This window comes from Conger conger, chromosome 4 (genome assembly GCF_963514075.1).
Source record: "Conger conger chromosome 4, fConCon1.1, whole genome shotgun sequence".
NCBI lineage: Eukaryota > Metazoa > Chordata > Actinopteri > Anguilliformes > Congridae > Conger > Conger conger.
Genome location: NC_083763.1, coordinates 4,589,936 through 4,606,854, shown reverse-complemented (window position 1 = coordinate 4,606,854; position 16,919 = coordinate 4,589,936). Strand labels below are relative to the sequence as shown.

The window sequence follows — 16,919 nt, the reverse complement described above, 5'->3', positions numbered from 1 at the left end:
TCATCGGCGGGCCCCTGCGTCCGAGGGAAGCCCCGGGAGGCGCAGGCCGTGGGGGGCGGGGTGCGACTCCGCGGGAGAGTCCTGGTCTTCGGTGAAGCTCTCGGGGCTGCCCTCCCCGTCCAGGAGGCTCCCGCAGCTGGAGTTGGGGGACAGCACGCCCTGCAGGAGGTCCTCCCGCACCAGCGTGGCCTCGCGGGGCCCGTCCCGCGCCCGCCCGCCCGGCTCCCCGTCCTCCTGGTCGCTCAGCAGCTTGGACAGGAAGTTGATGTACTTCATGGCCAGCCGCAGGATCTCGTTCTTGCTCAGCTTCTTGTCGGGCGGGTGCGTGGGGATCAGCTTCCGCAGCTCCGCGAAGGCGCCGTTCACGTTCTGCTGCCTCCAGCGCTCGCGGCTGTTCGTGAAGATCCGCCGAACCACCTTGGGCTGCCCGGCTGGAGGGAGGGAGGGAGGGAGGGAGGGAGAGAGGGAGGGAGGGAGGGAGGGAGAGAGGGAGAGAGGAGGAGGGAGAGAGAGGGAGAGAGAGAGGGTGAGTCCTTCATCACTGCCTTTGTGTTGGATAAACAACATTCCTATAATCCCTACATCTCCTGACACATGAATGCTTTTACACTCTCAAAAATGAAGGTGTGAAAAGTGCCTGAAAAGGTACAAACGTCTCTGGGGCGGTACACTGAGGCAAGCATCTCAGCCATCCCTAGCCATCGATATAAATAATTCATTTCTACCTTTTTTGCTTGGAAAAGACACCCTTTTGTACCCAAAGAGAACACTACTGTACTTCCAGGGTACATTTTGGGAAAGTTGATCCTTGAAGAACACGAATGTAGCCCGACTGTCACTATTTCTGTGAGTGTGTGTACGGCATCGTTCATATAGCCTGTGTGTGCTGCTGCCACCCCACTGCAGGTGTGTACAAACTGAGCCTTTTCTATGTGTGCTGTCAACAAGAGCCTCAGCTATAGGCTGGCGGTCAATTCCCCGCCCACATCTAAACATATCTGGTAATTGTACATTTCTAGTTGGTCTGTGATCACTTACTTTGACAACGGATCTAACTGCAGCTTATATTCTTGCTGTTCTTGGTTAACCTTCTTTGAAGCACTACACAAATGAACAGAGTTACTGTAGCACTTGCCATGTTTCAAAAATGAACCATGTTCATCAATCTACTTGAGTCAGCTTGTTAGAACGTATACATTATGCCTATTGCCCTGAAAATGTTATCAATTATAATGCCATTTTGTAGGTAACCAGCAATTTCCACACAATTCTGTAATGTTTTCATTTTGTATTGCTTCTTGGCGAAAAATAATGCTCTGATAATAACAATGACATTATATTTTTAAAATCTAGTTCAAGTTTGATAATAATGAACAAATGCTTTGCATAATGTACATAATGTTTTGAAGTAAGGAAAGAAAAATGTAAAAATGCTTCCTTTGATGTCTTCATGCTAATGTGCTGCTTTAACACTTCATCAAATTAGCATGAATTGACTGAATGTATTTACCCTATGAAGAGATTTAAACTTTCATTTTAAAATCATGCCCTGCACAGTGTCAAGCTAGAGGTTGTCGAGTCAAAAATAATAATGCGGCAAACAATATTAAAAATGCTATAAATATAAACAACACTTTGACGGTGTAAGGTTCACGCATGCCAAGGAGTGAAATATGTTAATTATTCTCTTAATACATATTCAGCCGTTCCTTCGTATCTAATCCACGAGCTCTGTTCGCAGTGCCGCTACAGGCACTCTGCTGCAGATTAGCATATTTATGGGGAAGCGGGAGCTATCTATGGAAGATACGCCCTGCCTACGTGAATCCTCCTTCAGGCTTCTATAACCCCTGTATCCCCCTTCTCCACCTCCACTTTCTACCTCTTTCCTCCTCCCTTCTCTCCATCTCTCTCCTCTCACTGCTTTCGTTTCATATTAATTTCGGCAAAATGCAGACAGATAAAATAAAACGTTCTTGACAAAATTAAGCATATTTTTGTACTCAAATAGATAGGACTATTTATTTTAGGTGGAGTTCATCGCAAGCCTTTTATGGTGTTTCGCACGGTACACAAATTGCCTTCAGCCAGCCCCAATACAAGTGTTCCCTGGAAAAACATGGACGCTAATCCCAATAATCACGACTCCCGGGAAGAGTCACGACATGGAATGTCACGACATATTATTAATTAACAAGGCCAAATATGTCAGGACATGACAAGCTGGTCCAGGCGGTTGGAAACATAAAAACTAAGAATCTTGAACCCGGTTTAACCCCCAATGAATTCCTCATAGCTTTTGTAACTAATAGTTTTGTAACCAGTTATAATTCACAGAGAATGCTTGACAGAATACTCTGACTCTGAACCAAAGTGAACATTTTCCGGAAGTGTTGCTGTTTTTGTATTATTATTATTATTATTATTTCATTTTTATTCTACAGTTAGTGTGATTAAAGAGTAAATGAGTGGAGGCGAATGGAATTGAATATTTATAACTGAACTGAATCCTAGTTTAACTGAATCCTAGTTTAGAGCGTATCAGTTATAGCTCAAGAATAGCCTACTTCATAATTTAGGGATAGTGTAAAATTATCTCTTGATCCCGCAAGATTTTTTTAAAGCACATTGTCGTTCCCTCTATCGGCATGTACATATTGGGTATTATACTTATATTTATATATTACTATGTATTAATCTGAGCCTCGGCCCATTGTACAATAATTATACGGAACTGTTTTTAATCAATTTCGCTGCGTTGTATTATTTTTTCTTTGGAAGTTAATAGCTCATGGAATGAAATGCAAGCGTGAAGGAACCTAATGAACATAGATAAACCCCATCGTACCATACCTATAGAGATCTAAAATGCACCTACCCTCAGTGATTTCAACCTCGTACGGCGCAGGTCGACGCTTCACCCGGTTGCTGGGATACATGCCGTATTGGTCCGGATCACCGCCAAAACCGCTGTGGAAGAATCATAGGAAGGTCCAGTGAATTCCCTTTGATCTTGTTGTGTAGATTATATAGGCTACTGGTCTTGTGCATTGTTGTTTCGCTAAACTGAGATTCTCTAAATGATTTCATATAATTGTAAAACTTATATTGTCTTTAGTATCCAAGGTATTTCTTCGTTTTGATTACCCATATTGAGCTTTTGAATGGATATCAAAGTTAACTATTGCCTACATTCACGTTTTAGCGTCTAAATGACTAGGTTAACTGTGAAACAGAATTAATATGGGGAGAAATACAATTTTAAATGTACAGTTATATGTTCGAAAACTGTAATACATCTCACTGATAACACTGCAACCCATATACGGCAATTCAGGTGTATAATTCCATAAAGGTAACCTCCAACAACCCCGCATGGGAATCCACAACCTTAAATTCATGAATTAATAAACAAATGTAATCAAACAACCATATTCAGTTTGATTAACCCAGTATAACCTATAGGTTATTTTATTTTTTTAATATCAATGTAATAGGAATTCAAGTTTCAGTCAAAACAATAATCTAAAATGTTTCGCAGGGTAACTGCCTGCCTTTCTGTTTATTCATATATATATATATATATATATATATATATATATATATATATACTAATAATACTTTAAATGTAACGAATGGTAAATTGCAGCAAATAAAAATACGTTGTCACGTTTCACAGAAAAACAGTTTTTTTCTAATATAGGTTGGAGCTTGTGTTATCATAAGAAATCGATTTAATGTCAATTCAATATTAATCATTTTAATATCACAGCTCATGAGTATGACTTAACGGTGTTCTACCATTTATAAACGACAGCATCACATCTCATGAGCCTTCTACCGCTGTCCAACATTAGCTTCAATATACTCTGAGCATAAACAAAATAGTAGCCCAATAATTCAACTTCCAGATATGCTACGATACATTAACTCTGCTATATGCCTGGTAAACTAGCATTAATATCAATATCAATATTAGTTTGCGTTTACCTGTTCAGGGCGCCGAGCGGTTGCGCCATGTTGCTGTACAGCATCGCTCTGGCTGGGAGTGGGAACACGGGAGGTCTCAACTGCACCATTCGAGTTTCGCGCAGCGGGTCGCGGGGAGGCAGGGGCAGTGGAACCGGAGGTCTGCACAGCTCGGTGGTCTGCACCGTGTGACTGCCGTCCGCCGCGTGCTCCCCGCTTTTTATATCCGCGCTCGTCCCTCCTCTCCTGGCCAGCTCGAGCGCTGGCACTTCCTCTTTCGGCGCGTCGGCGTCGTAAGCCGTTTCCTTGGCAACGCCATTAGTGATGAGAGTCCCCTTGCAGTGCTCCCCTGGGAGGGTCTCGCCTCCCCGCCGGCTCCTCTCCGCAGAGTCCGCCGCCGTCGTCGTGCCTTCCTGTTTCCTGCACCCGTCGCCCCATTCCACCGCAAGACTCGTTGACGTCGTGCCGTGCCGCGGGGAGCCACACGCCTCCCCCCCGGGACTGCTCTCCTCAAACTCCGGCTTCAGCTTTTCCATCATTTTCATATTGTTGTTGTTTTTTTTGGGGTTTTTTCTTCAAATGGTATTCCGCAAAAATATACAATTTAAATGTATAGTAAACGCGTAAAAACACAATCCCAGACCCCCAACACTCCACAGCGTAGGCAACCCCCGCTGTCACCTGGAAAAAAGAGGACAGCGTGCATGTACGATTCCCAACTGTCAGATTTAAATAAATAAACAAACAAACAAACAAACAAATAAAAGCAAGTGAAATTGCGGTGCATCACCCTTCACAACGCGCATGACTCTACACTCACCGACAGCCTATCCGGCATGCGCATCGTGACCTGCCTCATCCTAGCGCAACCAGGTCTAGTTCATTCCTGTGCCCGACACACACCGTGTAGTTGTCGTCTTTGCACAATATTGTAGCCTCAATATTGTATTCTGTTGAATTTTTTTTCTTCTTCAAAATTGAAAGTGTAAAGTGTTCTAGAACTCCGTCACTGTCAGTCACCAGTAGTGATTGTCACGTCAGCATTAGAATGTTCAGTTCAGAACAGTCAATTAAGAGCATTCTAATCGCGTATTTGTGAATTAGAATAAAGGGTTAATGCATTAGCCTATTCCTTGCATATGCTCTTTTTGTGTTATAATCGGACTGATTACAGTACCTTTATTAAAACAATATATATATATATATATATATATATATATATTTATTAACAATACTCTTGGAATAAGAATACGTTTACATTAAATTATATGTGTGTGAGGGGCCTGGCCCATTCCAACTAATAACTAGAATACAGTCTCATTTCGAACTGCAACAATGATCTGCTCCCCCTATGAGCAGGCAAAACAGAAGAAAACAACCGTTTATTTTTAAATAAACCTCGTTCTAGCCAATGATGGGTGGAATGCTTTTAATTCGCTGTCGGAGTAGCTATAGGCTCCGCTTTATGAAAGAATAAAACACTTGAACTTGACCTAGAGAATTTTTTCACACGATCTTAATGTTGCTCCTGATAAACGCGTGGTCGTATGTAGAAAGGGGAGTGGGATGCGTTATCAGCGTCGTACATTGTCGCATCTGGTCAATAATCAGCACACCGTTTAACGGGCATTATGCTCGGCCCTTTGCTGTCATTTCGCGTTTTTGAAATTTGAACTAGGCCTATAAGGCTCATTTTGGCATCTATTAGGCTACCCGCTTTGTGGCAAGCTTGGTAAATGTCGTATAGTCGTCCAGTGGGTTTCAGTAGGCCTACCAGTAGCGTACCTATAAATAATAAACGTATTTATTTTGTACCCTCAATAATACTTGTGATAAAATACACATTATCACCGAACAACAACCAATAGCCTACACTGCCAAACGGTGTAAGTTGTGTAAGTTACGAAAGTAACTGTAACTTTACTGGGAATCAAGATTAACTTTGTTTTGTTGGACCTAATTATGTTTTCATGATGTCCTGTGCTCCATTCAAATGGTGAACTAATGTTGATGGATTAAATGGATGCATTGTGTTCAATATAGATCGTAGCTCTGGTCCAACATATTAAAATATGCACAATGTAGCATATTCTTCCCTCTGTGTTGTATTTACAGTAAATATGAGCGTTGTTTCTACCATCAAATCCAGATGAAATGTTGTGGAAATGCTATTAGAAAATGTATCGTGAAATGTTTTCTCACCAACCGTTGCTGTCGCTGCAGTTGTTGTTATCATGAATAGCCTGTAATTTCATCTCGAAAATACTAATAATAATTAGTATTATTATTGTTGTTGTTGTTGTTGTTGTTTTATTATCATTCATTGAATGTACACACATTTATAATTATAATATGCGAGCTGTGCAATCGGCTTTGAAATAATTAGGCTTCTAAATGATTATATTTATTATTGCATATGCATTTATTTTTCTGCAAACCGAAGGGTTTCCCCAGTATAATGTAATACAGAGGATATGCCTACATAAATATAATGCCTACAGAGGTCATTCCCCTATCTAAAGTACGATTTCCACAGCGTAATTTATGCCAAACAAATTCTGGGAAACCATAAATATTCCCCATTCACAGATATATAGGCTACAGATCAACGTTTTGTCTTGTTTCACGAACTAAAAACATACAGGAAAACAAGGTAGACAACCCGTATTTAAATTCGCATTTTCTCAAATTCTCTTTGTGCAGGTTATTATTTGTTTATAGGCTGCTCTTAAATATTTCAGATTTCCCGTTGTTTTGACGAATGTAACATGTAATACGTACATAAATATGAATAGCTACAAATGTGCTTGGTGAAACACGGTTAAATAACCATTCGTTTAGAAAAAAATATTATTCATACATGCATTTAAATATAAGCCATATCACGTCGATTTAAAGTATGTCTGACAAATATGGCGAATACATGGTTTATCAACTAAAAAGTATCCGTCCTACAAATACGAAAGAAAATGGGCCTGATTGCTATGCACGTCGATTTATAAAACGAACCGACAGCTCACAGGAACGAACAATAACGAATAAATTGTTATAATAATAAATATCGTTACTGTAACGTTCGTGTGTTTTGACGACGAATCGAATCCTGAAAACGCCAACGAGATATCCATTTCCCCTTACCGTTACCGCAGTGTTGTTGATATTACAGTATGTGTGGAGCCATTTTGTCGAGGGTCATCCATGTCTGGGGTTTTAGATTCACTGGAGTGGTGTGTGGAGCCGGGACTGAGGTCTATATAATTCCACATCACGTCCAGCGCGGCGCTCAGTATGGGGAGCGGAACAGGGGAGCAATGTGGCGGGGCGAGATAAGCGGCCGACAGTGGCCACTTCGTTGTCGATAAGCTCCTAAACCTATTATTTATGAAATGATTCATTATTATTCTGGGTCTTTTATCAGGGGCGAACGAGAGGGGGGCGGGGGGGGGGAACTATATATACCTATATTGTATATGATATGCACAGGAATAACTTAGAGCTTGCATTATTGTTTTCTTTTTTTTTCTTCTTTTTTTTTTAAAGAATGAAATCAGGAGTTTGAAGACACAAGCAAGTATAAATTACACCAGCCAGTGGAATAAATTGCAACGCCATTGTTTATAATATGTCCTGAAAGCATACTGTATCATGTTGTGTTTTTGGCTTTTGCGTCATTTTAAGTCGTTTTATTGTTTTATGATCATATTCCAAGAATGGAAATAAAAAGGTAATGTAGCCGAGGGAAAAAAATAAATAATAGGCTGTGTGGACCCAGGGTAAGCTGTGTTTATTTGTTCTCATACATTACACAACATGGATTATTACGAATATTATTAGTCTTCTGGAAACACAGTGCTTATATAATAGTGATTTTTGGAAATACAGCTATCACAGGTGTACACTGTATTTACAGTCGAATAATAGTATGAATAATTAAAATGAACTATATTCGTGACCCAATTCTGCCTTGTTCTCGTTTACAAAGTTTATGCATTTATGTGAAACGAATATTCGTCGCCCTGAGGTTCCGGATAGTATTACATCATTACATCAAACTTACATCAGTTCTGCAGAGGCGTGGCTTAAGTTACCCTGACTTTGTGAAAACACGTCTTATCACGGTTATGTAATGGGGTTTGACACAATCTGAAAACGTGGTATGATACGCGAGCTTCATGCAATTCAATCAATGCGTCTGTGTCTGAACAATTAGTTCAAGGCTATGGAAAATTAAGGCGATGTTTTATTATTCAAACAAATAAGTGGCATAGATTTGTTGAAGGTTAAAAAAAAAAACGTTTTAAAAAGTGTTTTTTATTAAGTGTCTCGAGTGGTTTGTGCATAGGATTTTATATTGTAAACCAATGCACTTGTTCGTGGCTCTCTTCGGGTCTCTGCGCGCGACCCCTTATTAGCACGAGCTGGGGTGTGAAATGCATGAATACATTTAGGTTTAAGAAGCTTCTCAAGATGAGTAGTAGCCTATCTATCTTTTAATGGCGAATAAGAGGCGTTATCTGAACTTGTATAACAATGTCGGATTGGAGAATGAAAGGACACATAGGCCTAATGTTAAATTCTTTAGGCTAAATTAATTAATCAATTATTAATTTACTTAAATGCACAAACGACCGGCGTGGTCAGAATTAGAAGATCGGTCGTCACTTTGTTATTTAATTACCCGTGTATTTTAGTGCGAATTCTGACGGATACCAAGGGAAACTTGCCAAAATTGTGTTAACCTCAAAGGACCACCTTGCAGAGAGCGATAAGACGGTATCTGTACGCCGCTGACCTTCGGTTCATCCATCAGCCAGTGGACGGGAGGACGGGAGCGCGCACGGCTAAGCGTGTGGACGCGGTGACGTGCCTGTGCTAGATCTTCTGTGGCGACTAGCCGCCCACCTCAGTGCAGCCTTCACACGTTTTTCAGAAAAGTCCCCCGTTCTTCAATTTATGCACTACGCATTGTCCAACACCTTGCAGCCACCGCGCAACGTGATCATTATTTACCTGCTGCAGTGAGCGTGGCGCATGTATACGCCAAACATCAAAAGCGGCTGATCAGAGGTCCCTACTAATATAGCCTACATATTATGTATGTTTTTAATTCGCTCCAAGATTTGCCAAAATTATGTAAATGACACAATACTGTGAATTATTCCAGGGGACCTAGTCTACGAACACGCGCAGGCTATAGGCTATATGGAATGCTATGCCAAACCGCTGTTATAAATACGCATATGCACATACAGACAGACAGACATACAGTGGGCTCCAGAATTATTGGCAAAAAGGCTGCATACAATAAAGAATAAGTTATGTTCAAACATACGGTAAACTATACAAACTATAGACTTCTATTTCAATAAATTTAGGATACTCTCATGTTTTAATGTTTTTTTTTTATGAAGTAAGCTCATTTAAGAATCTCATTCATTTCAGATTTTAGAAGAAATTAAGAATTGCAGAGCTTGGTCTCAAAAAGAATTTTTCATTGGAATTATGACTGGAACAGCGAGCTATGGTCAGATCAGACCAAAAGGGAATGTTTTGGCCATACACACCATCAACAGGTTTGGCAGCAAAAGAGGAAGCACTTCATACCTATTGTCAAATATGGATTTGTCATTGATGTTTTTGAGATATTTTGCTGCCAGTGATCCAGGGGAAAATCTGGTTGTCTGTGCTAGCCTTATCACAAATTATATAGGATAAGAGTCGTGGATGTCATCTTTGCCAGCAGGAGTTTGCACCAAACCAGTATAACCCAAACCAGGATTGCCAATAATTGTGAAATCTGTTTTTTGAGGAAATATATTTTTTATTTGAAAAAAAAAAAGTAAGACTTTGGTTACTTCCATTTAAACATTAATAATGCACACTCCTAAATAACTGTATCATTTTTTCAGTTTACAGTATTTTTGCCAAGGGTGCCAATAACTCTGGAGCCCATAGGCCTACATGGCTACATGGTAAACATGCCTAATATGTAGCCATCGTAATATGCACATATTTGTGTTTATACACGGTAAAATGGGTCATTCTCCATTTATCAATCGGTTTTGATTCATTACATTGGCTTAAGACGCTCTTACACAGAACAACAAACGCGGAGAACACCGGTGTTATTTTCGATTTTCGGCCACGGTATCCTCTCTCTCGCCTAGCCGCTCGCGGCGTCCAGTCACGACCAACATCCTGAACGTGAGTCCGTGACTGAGTCAAACGGCTGGATCGAAAGAAAGACGGATTGCAGAGGGTCGCGGATGATTGTCGGGACGGAGGAATGTTAAACAGGAAGCACTGACGTTTTCTCTTTTTTTAAAATACCAGCACCTTCAACTAGCAGGAAATAGGCGGGGGGTGACTAAAAAGGAATCAAGTGCGGAAAAACCCGAGACATATGAAATGAAGCACAGCAGAAGTGGTCCATATTTTTAACAATATAAAATCAATGTCAATTGAACTAGGAGATATCCGTTATGAGACAGAGTATTGAAATGAAGGCCATGTCATATTTTCCTATTACGGTGGTTGTTTACAACATTACAACCCCTGAATATGGAACAAACTAGGCTTGGTGGGCATAGCGTTACTCTTTGTATCGTGGCAATAATTTAGCATATATGCAGATACGTGATACTTTGGCGCCACTTGTTGGACATATGTCGTCAAGACATGAACCATTTAAGAGGAGGAATCAATTAAGTAGGGTAATTCATCAATTACCTGACAACGAAAGGCAGTTTCATATCGGATAATTCAGTGCCGTTGTTTTGCAATTTTGCTTTGTAACCTACTTCACTGTATGAATAACAATGTAAACCCGTTGCTTCTACAATGTGGTCTCTATTTAGGTATTACAATGCAAGAATAGAATATGACACCATAGTCTACGGTGTAAGCCTGGATTGTTTATTTGGCACCACCGTGGACACACTAAAAAAAGGTGTTTCCTCTCTGAGATATTACATTACATGACATTACATTATTGGCATTTGGCAGACGCTCTTATCCAGAGCGACATACAGTTGATCAGACTAAGCAGGAGACAATCCTCCCCTGGAGCAATGCAGGGTTAAGGGCCTTGCTCAAGGGCCCAACAGCTGTGCAGATTTTATTGTGGCTACACCGGGATTAGAACCATAAACCTTGTGTGTCCCAGTCATTTACCTTAACCACTACGCTACAGGCCACCCTATGACAGTACTGGGGTCTTTCAAAGGTCAGTCCTGAAGCTTCTTGCCTTTGGTCAATGACACCATGATATTTTTATTGTATTTGTCTCATGTCTCAGTAGTGAACCCGAAACTATCTGGAGAAACTGTCTAAGCACGTCAGTTTTCCTGCTTCAGGTTATATTTTCAGTTGGAAGGGGGTAGTAAGTGTGTATTCTTCAAAGACATGACAAATACAGTTTTCATACATGACTATACTCAACGGCTCACATGGTGGACAAAAATCTAATGTCAGGCTGGCAAAATGCAGTTTACTGCACTTCTGTGTGATTATGAACAAACATTGTGTGTGAGTGTGTGTGTGTGTATGTGTGAATGGGTGAATGAGAAGCATCAATTGTAAAGCACTTTGGATAAAGGCGCTATATAAATGCCAACGATTTACCATTTCGGATCAATGACGGTCCTTCAATCAATCAATCAATCAATCAATAAATCTGATCAGAGTCTAATTTTATACCGTATCTTAATTCAAAATCTGACTATCAAGCAGGACCTACATTATTACACTAAAACATCATATCTGGATATTATTTAATTTTTAGTGGTTTTCATTGGCCCAGTCTGTTGGCAGTTGGAGGGTTCGATCTCCAAGGTGCAACCAAGACATCCAATTCATTTCAGTGTCATTGTAGATAATGGCGCCATCTAGTGTGGAAACTGAATAGTGTCACATATCTTTTATGTGTCCTCAAATGCTCTATTTTACTCTTCTCCGTTTGTAAATCTGACACAATATGAATAATAATATGGGCATCATGTAGAGTTAAAAAATAGACAAGGACCTCAATTGTTACAGACGTAAGTATTAAGTAATAAACCACAAAGCTGAAAGAACAACTTCAATTTAAGTGTGTACCATGAGGCTAAATGCTGCAATGTGCACGTGATGCCTTAATAGTTCGCAAATGAGCATGCATTATACGAACATGCACACGGTTCGAAGCAATCAACCATATGTGAAACACAGGTCTATTTTAAGTCTTGCGCCATTCTTTTGATCCGTTAGTTTGGGGCTGTGTGGCAGCTGGGGGCACAGGAAATATTGTAAGAGTGGAAGGAAGAATGGATTCCACCAAATATTAAGACATTCTAGAGGTTGATGTTCAAAGGTCAGCCCAGACTTTGAAGCTGAAGAGAGGTTGGGTATTGCAGCAAGACAATGATCCGAATCGTACCTCCAGGAAAGACGGATGAAGACTGAATCTGCTTGCTTGTACATTCTGGGCAACATTGTTGGAAGGTGCTTGACGTACATCAGCCAGCATCACGTTTTTTTTGTCTGCTTCGCCGCGGAGTGATACTTGAAATAGAACTGTAAACAAGCATTTTAACTCGCCGTGGTGTATAGTTATGCTATCACTGCTATTAACCAATCAGATGGTTGGTTTGTTCGATCCAGTAATTCTGCGTCTGCGTGATAAATCTGGCCTGACGTTATGATCGTAAAATATGCGCTCTGCCTTTTGTGAATGAGTGCTGTAGGCTGCATGCGTTCAAGCGATATCTCTCCCATTTCTTTATATGAAAACAAAGACGATAGATAAAAACAAATGTAAAAAAATATTGCTCGGTGCTATCCTGAATTGGGCTAATTATTGCAGTAACTCTATGTGTAAGTTATGAACCTGCCGCATAGATCAATAAGTGGAGAGTTATTGTAAAATTTAAATGGTGAACCTGGAATTAAAAGGCGTAAAACAGTGCAGAGCCCTAATATATTTGAGCCCGCCGCAATAGCTGAGAAGATATGGTATATCAATGGGTTTTTGGTCCAGGTGAGTTACCATGGAAACGCTGTTCTACGCTACGGTATGAAATGACTACCTGTACACGTGCAGCTGTCAAATGAAACTGCTTTTTAACAATATGCAGCACTGACACAATGTGTGGCACATTCAAGTCAATGTGCTTATAGCCGCCATTCCTGACTGACACAAGCTTTGCATTCTGGAAATATGCATGTATTTAATTTCACCTTTATTTTACAGTGACGCACTGTTGAGAAAGATAATCTGATTTCCTCGGGAGCTCTGACCAAGAAGCAAGAGCAAATTAGAAAAACATCGTATGCAGCAATCCTATCAGTCTGTACGTTGCAATCAGAACAGTATGAGAGGAAAATGCTATAAAAATGAATGAAGAACATGCGCTAACTAATGCACATCCAATTTACCTGCTCTGCAGTCCGTAAAATATTTGGACAGTGGTATAATTTCCGTTCTTTTGGCTCTGTCCTCCAGGACGTTGGATTTGAAATGAAACAATGATTTGGGGCTATTTACACCCATATTGGGTGGACCATGTAGGAATTGCATCCATTTCCATACAAAGACCCTCCATTTTAGAGGACCAAATCTAAAATGGGGGAATGTGATTCCTACACGCATCACCAGTTATGGTTGTCACTTTTAATTTGAGGAATATTTACAGTCTGCACTTTAACATCATATTCATTGCCTCATTTCAACTAATGGACTGCACTGTATATTAGTCTATTTTATATAATCGTCACCCATTGGCTGTTGCCAGTGTTCTGCTGTTGGAGGTGAAGAAGACGTTGAAAGATGACATGGCCTTCAGGCAACCCTCTTATGCACCGATGACACCTCTCATAAGCACTGTATCCAATAACCTCACACCATACGTGGGCCTTGCTGTTCAAACACGCTCAAAAATAGACACTTTAGATCTGTTTATCCACATAAATCCTGCTTGGCACTCTCCTTGCTGTAATCCTGAGGAGTTTACCTAATGCTAGTGCTTATCAAGGTCCTCACTTCGCTTAAGAACCGTTACCGTACTTTCCATGCAATGCAGTCTACTCGTCGTTTAACAAAACGGCCACTAGGTGTCAGCAGAACAACACATTTGAAAATGTGTCTCGCGACGATAAACCAGCAGAATTTCATTTAATCTTTAACGTCTTTATGGAAATTTATAGTCCAGATTATCTGCATGATCACCCTGCAGAAATTAAATTACAGGGACCAGGGACTCTGTTTTAAAGCTAATGTGCTTTGATAAAAAGTCATGATACTCGCACCCAATGTATGTCGTCTGACTTGCTAAAGCGGCTTATAGATCTGTTAGTCCAACAGTACTTAACACATTTTCTGAATACAGCACTTTTGTGAGGTCATGGAACTTCACATGTGTTGCTATTTAGCACAAAAATTAATGTTACACTTTTTGAATGTCAATTATTTGAACAAGAATGAGATTCTCAATTAAGGAATACCATCCATCCATTATCTTAACCCACTTATCCTGAACAGGGTCACAGGGGGACTGGAGCCTATCCCAGCATACATTGGGCGAAAGGCAGGAGTACACCCTGGACAGGTCGCCAGTCCATCGCAGGGCATGTACACCATTCACTCACACACTCATACACTCATACACTCATACCTACAGGCAATTTAGACTCTCCAATCAGCCTAACCTGCATGTCTTTGGACTGTGGGAGGAAACCGGAGTACCCGGAGGAAACCCACGTGAACACGAGGAGAACATGCAAACTCCGCACAGAGAGGCCCCGGCCGACCGGGATTCGAACCCAGGACCTCATTGCTGTGAGGTGGCAGTGCTACCCACTGCGCCATATCGTGGTCTGAAGGCTCTAGTATATTGGCAGTGGAAAACTGGCAAATGATGCTTGATGAATATCAGTGGCTTTGCGTCTCCAGTGGTTGCGCTTTTGTTTCGTGCATACAGCACAAGTTCATACCCTTGTTTTTTGTGGGTCGCCATTTTGTCTTTGCGATTGTAACTCATCTTATAACCAGGATATACCGGGGAGGTTTCTGCTAGCTGCTGCACCTTAATAGGTCTCATCATGATTTATACGGGAGGGGAGGAATCATTAGCATAATGAAATACCCCAGGATTGCATTCATCACTCCCCTGCTTACCGAGGGCCAGGAAACAGGGCCTCGGCAGAAGCGGATGAAGTTATTCTGGGCCCTTCTTAATGGAGTGTTTAGAACATTTCCATGATTCACTGTCAGACGTTTTTGGGCTAATTATCCCCGGCGAAACGCCGGGGAGACGTCCTTCACGCGGAAAAACGCCGGCTCTACCACGGGCCTCTGAGCAAAGCGGCCATTTTGTTTGCCGAGGAAATGTCAGACACGTACGCTCCTCTGTTACTCTGAGGGAACACGCCGACCATCAAGTGGGACAATTTGGCCAAAGACAGCGATTGCAAGGTGGAAACGTGTATTTGTCAACTTCTGGCACAGCTTGCTTTTTTTGGCAAGGTTAATTTGACGATAATTCAGTACCCTGCTTAACAAAAACAGCTCAACATGGTTTAGCTGGTTGACCAGTTCAGATCAGCTCCCAGCTCGACATGGTTTAGCTGCTTGACAAGTTCAGATCAACTCCCAGCTCGACATGGTTTAGCTGGTTGACCAGTTCAGATCAACTCCCAGCTCGACATGGTTTAGCTGGTTGACCAGTTCAGATCAACTCCCAGCTCGACATGGTTTAGCTGGTTGACCAGTTCAGATCAACTCCCAGCTCAACATAGTTTAACTGGTTGAAGAGTTCAGACCAGCTCAAGCTATGTTTTGAAACAGTTGGTATTTTGTCGACCAACTACCAGCTCGGGCAAGCTACCAGCACTAGTCGGTTGACCAGCTCATGCCCAGCTAGACCAGCTTATGACCAGCTAGACCACAGGTGTCAAACTCCAGTCCTGGAGGGCCGCAGTGTCTGCTGGTTTTCGGGTTGTTCCCGGCACCCTTGAGCTAGACCAGGGGTCGGCAACCCTGGTCCAGGAGAGCCGCAGGGTGTGCTGGCTTTCGTCTCCACCTTAAAATAAGCAAGCAACTCAGACCCAAGAAACCAGGTGAGGTGAGTTAACCGTGTAATCAACGGCTTTCATTGATCAATTAATGCCAAGCAACAACGAAAGCCAGCACACCCTGCGGCTCTCCAGGACCAGGGTTGCCGACCCCTGAGCTAGACCAACTAAATTTTCAAGCTAGTCGAGCTGGCGCTGCTGGTTCCTACAGCATGGTAGAAATGACTTCTGGGCTCGAGAGATGGGTCAGTGCCAAGCTGGAAGCACAAGCGTGTTTGTTGTACCACAATTCCCCACATACCAATTAGAGCGGAGAGGCCCGGAGATATTTAGCCAATTAAGTGGGGGCTTGTTCCGGAGTCCTAATTAAAAGAGCCAGATTGGAGGTTTTAGCTCGGACACCAGGGTAAAATCTTCTCCCTTGCAATTAGTGCTTTGGGACATTACGAGGACTCAGGCCAAAGCTTTGAATTGAGATGTTATCTCAATCAACTCCCACCCTCCATACCGGCTGGATTCCATTGGGACCAATTTTTCTACGGGACAAAAGATACATCATTTGATTTTTTTTTTTTTTTTTACATAATTATGCACACAGGGTGCATATTCCACACAGGGCATATGAAGTGCAGCGTGAAAAGAGAGGAGAGAGAATATGAATATTAATGGACACTCACGGCCATGTATTCTGAGGAGATGGCAGCCCAGCTGAACTCAAATTGGGTTGTCTGTATGAAATATTACATTACCGGTGGACGCAAAGGCTCCTGGTGAGGGCAAAATAGCATGAAATAAATTATATCCCCACCACATACTGGACTGCACCATATGGCCATACCCCAGACGAGGAACTTAAGTTAACCTCCTCTTCGCCCTGGGTATAAAAGCTTGCATGATTCACT

The 16,919-nt window shown here is 41.6% G+C and overlaps 1 protein-coding gene across 1 annotated transcript; it reads right to left on the bottom strand.

Annotated features, from left to right (window-relative positions):
- Positions 1–4,539, bottom strand: tal1 (T-cell acute lymphocytic leukemia 1). The gene is made up of 3 exons (XM_061237737.1): positions 3,991–4,539; positions 2,879–2,970; positions 1–431 (listed from the first exon to the last, which is right to left on the bottom strand). Exons 1-3 carry the CDS (start codon positions 4,512–4,514, stop codon positions 1–3), a joined length of 1,047 nt encoding a protein of 348 aa, XP_061093721.1. The 5' UTR covers positions 4,515–4,539.
- Between the last annotated feature and the right edge of the window lie 12,380 nt (positions 4,540–16,919).